The sequence below is a fragment of the Physeter macrocephalus genome, chromosome 18 (genome assembly GCF_002837175.3).
Source record: "Physeter macrocephalus isolate SW-GA chromosome 18, ASM283717v5, whole genome shotgun sequence".
Lineage (NCBI taxonomy): Eukaryota > Metazoa > Chordata > Mammalia > Artiodactyla > Physeteridae > Physeter > Physeter macrocephalus.
Window position 1 is genome coordinate 20,758,494 of NC_041231.1, and position 3,205 is coordinate 20,761,698.

At 43.1% G+C, this 3,205-nt stretch overlaps 1 protein-coding gene across 1 annotated transcript in view; it reads right to left on the reverse strand.

Annotated features, from left to right (window-relative positions):
• Positions 1 to 1,239: 1,239 nt before the first annotated feature.
• The window catches only part of LOC102984718 (AN1-type zinc finger protein 6-like), a 3,014-nt gene continuing 1,048 nt past the window's right edge, over positions 1,240 to 3,205 (reverse strand). Inside the window, 3 exon segments of the mRNA XM_055079612.1 lie at positions 1,240 to 1,388; positions 1,476 to 1,796; positions 1,799 to 2,236. Of these exon segments, the coding sequence (XP_054935587.1) occupies positions 1,240 to 1,388; positions 1,476 to 1,796; positions 1,799 to 2,236 (908 nt within the window).

The following is a 3,205-nucleotide window of genomic DNA, read 5'->3' on the forward strand; positions in this document are numbered from 1 at the left end:
TCCCTAAATAACTGTGTGATCTTGGACAAGCAGGTTAATCTTTCTAAGACACAATGCTTATCTCTAAAAAGACACCAATGGAAGGAAGGACCTGCCTTGGAGGATTGTCATGGTAAGAGGACATGATCTAACCATAGAAAGCTTTACTCAATCAGAAAGTCTAATAAGTTAATAATGATATTATTATTGGGTTTTTTTGTTTTGTTTTTACAAGGTTTTCCTTTTTATTTAATCAAAGAATGGTGGATAAACATAAACACAGCACAGTTACTTCAGATCATTCTTCATATTGTATACACACAGACCAATGAACGTAATCTGAAAGAAAGCTGCAGTCAACAATGAAATGCATACAGCTTTTCCTTCCCTTGCTCAAAAAAATTTAAAAACACACAAACTTAGAATCTCATCAGCACACACTCTCCTGTGACAAATGATTCAGACATAAATAGTGGGTGCAAAGAAACTATATGCTAACGTATGTATAACCTTTGTTAATGAAAAACAGAAGCAGCCATAATGATTAAGAAACATTCGGTTACTGATAACTAGTTGTACCCTAAAGGACATTAGCAAAAGAGAAATCATGCTGCAGAGAAAAGCTATATATACATACACAATGAGAAGAGAAATCGTGCTGCAGAGAAAAGCTATATATACATACACAATGAGAAGATAAACTGCAAGATTAATGCATGCATGTTTAATACTGGAAAAATCACAGCCCTCCAAAATTTCTCCACGTTTGTTATAAAAGCCCTCTGCACGCAACTAAAATTAAAATGATCTTAAAAGAATAATACTGGTAAAGTTTACTTAAGTCTTTAAAGCCACAGAAACTGCAATGTAAATAAATGTTCAGAGTCATTTTCAAAACAAAAAAAATCTCTTCTGATGACATGCATGATTAAAAGGTCTATGCAAGATACATTGCTCTACATTCCCAATGACTACGAAACAAAACCTCAATTTTTTTTTTTTTTTTTTTTTTTGGTACGCGGGCCTCTCGCTTCCGTGGCCTCTCCCGTTGCGGAGCACAGGCTCCGGACGCGCGGGCTCAACGGCCGTGGCTCACGGGCGCAGCCGCTCCGCGGCACGTGGGATCCTCGCGGACGAGGGCACGAACCCGCGTCCGCTGCATCGGCAGGCGGATTCTCAACCACCGCGCCACCAGCGAAGCCCCCTCAAGTCAATTTTTAGTTTGCAGATGGTCAAAGGATTTTGTGTTCCAGCAGGAGTTCAAATCTTCTGGATCTTTTCACCAACAACTACTGGATTTTCTTTTCTGATTTTCTCAGCAGCATCAGCTTTGTAATTGTAAGAGCAGTTGTGTACATCTGAGTAACGGTGTACACCACAGTAAACATTTCCACACCGACATTCAAACCCTGAAAATGGAGCAGCATCAGCTTTGTAATTATAAGAGCAATTGTGTACATCCGAGTAACGGTGTACACCGCAGTAAACGTTTCCACACCGGCATTCAAACCCAGTAAGTCCCACTTTCTTCCTGCACATGAAACAGCGATTCTTTTTCTGTTTTGGTTTTTCAAGAGACTTACTTTGCTCTTCAGATGGCTGCTGTGTGGTTTCTGATCCTGAAGCTGGCAGGTCTTCTTTCTCAGGTATTGCTTTGTTCACAGATGTGCCGTCCACTTGGGAAGATGCTACAGATTCTGATAAGAGTGACTGATTTGATACAGGGCTTGGCTGCATTGATGAAGATGTAGAGTCTAACGCCAGCTGAGCTTCTGGGACACTGCCACCTGTGCCCTGGACTGGTAAAGACTCAGACTACTGACAGAAGGTGCAGGTGGGCTTATTCTGCCATTACTACTATTCTGTCTCTGAAGATGTTCTGTATAACATATTGAACACATGCCATTTGTACGAGGGTTTCCATAAAATCCGCAGCCAGTGGAACAAAGTATAGGCACTTGGCTGTGATTAGTTTCTTGAGCTGTGTTCCTCTGTTGCGCACTCTGATAAAAGTATAGGGACTTTGGATTAGGGTTCCTACTGCACTGAGGATGCTTTGTAGTTCTCTCTCTGTGTAGCAGTCCCCACTTCCCTATGTCAGGCTGTCTTTCCTGCTGTTGCTTGGGCTGGCGGCGGCTCTCTCTGCCTGACGCACTGCCCGCTGCCGCCGGTCGCCGCTGGTGAATGAAGACAGCTGAGGCCACCGAACTCCTGCTCGCTCGGGCCCGGCCGCCGCCGCCGCCTCCAGCCCCTCCGCCTGCTGTTTATTAAACTTTTCTGTTTGGCTGTTCGGCCTGTGCCGCGCCCGCGGGGGAGAGCTCCGGGAATGGCCGGCTCCTGGCGCTGACCTAATTATTGGGTTTTAAATGCTCAATTATTCTTCAAGGGTTACTTGTAAAATACACGGGATGACAGTATTAAACCTCAAAGGGTAGTTCATTAATTCTTCCAGAGTTTCAGATACTGGTCTCGGGACAAGCTGTGTCGTCTTCAGGAGGTTACATGCAAGTTATAAAGCAAAGGAAAGGACTACAGAGTAATTTGAGGATGAGAACGATATTGTAGAATATATGCTCAAGTAGTTGTGAGAACTAAGGTAATGTTTATAGAGCTTTTAGCAAAATACTGGGCACATGTCAGGCACTCAGCCTCTGCTGCTTGCAATCCTTAGTCTCTCAAAACAAGATCCAAATGGCGGATAGCTCAAAATGTTGCCACAGTCAAAGCCAGTAATACTATTCAGAGGATGTTATTCAGAAAGATGTTAAATCTCAGACTAAAAGCTTTACTGCTTCTGCCTTGATCAATAAGGCCTATTCATGACCTCATACTTGTTCCTCATGATATATGGTAATAGTTGAAAGCAGGGTCCCTTGGCCTGGTAGAGCTCGTTTGGCTACAGAGAAGGTTCTAGATGTTAGACTGAAGAACATGAGGGGCCGAGAGTTTTTAGAAAGGCTTGGGAGAGGGGAATGTATTGAGGAAAAGGAAATCATGGGACTGTCATACAGAGTGAAGTAAGTCAGAAAGAGAAAAACAAACACCATATGCTAACACATATATATGGAATCTTAAAAAAAAAATGGTTCTGAAGAACCTAGGGGCAGGACAGGAATAAAGACGCAGATGTAGAGAATGGACTTGAGGACACGGGGAGGGGGAAGGGTAAGCTGGGACGAAGTGAGAGAGTGGCATGGACATATATACACTACCAAATATAAAATAG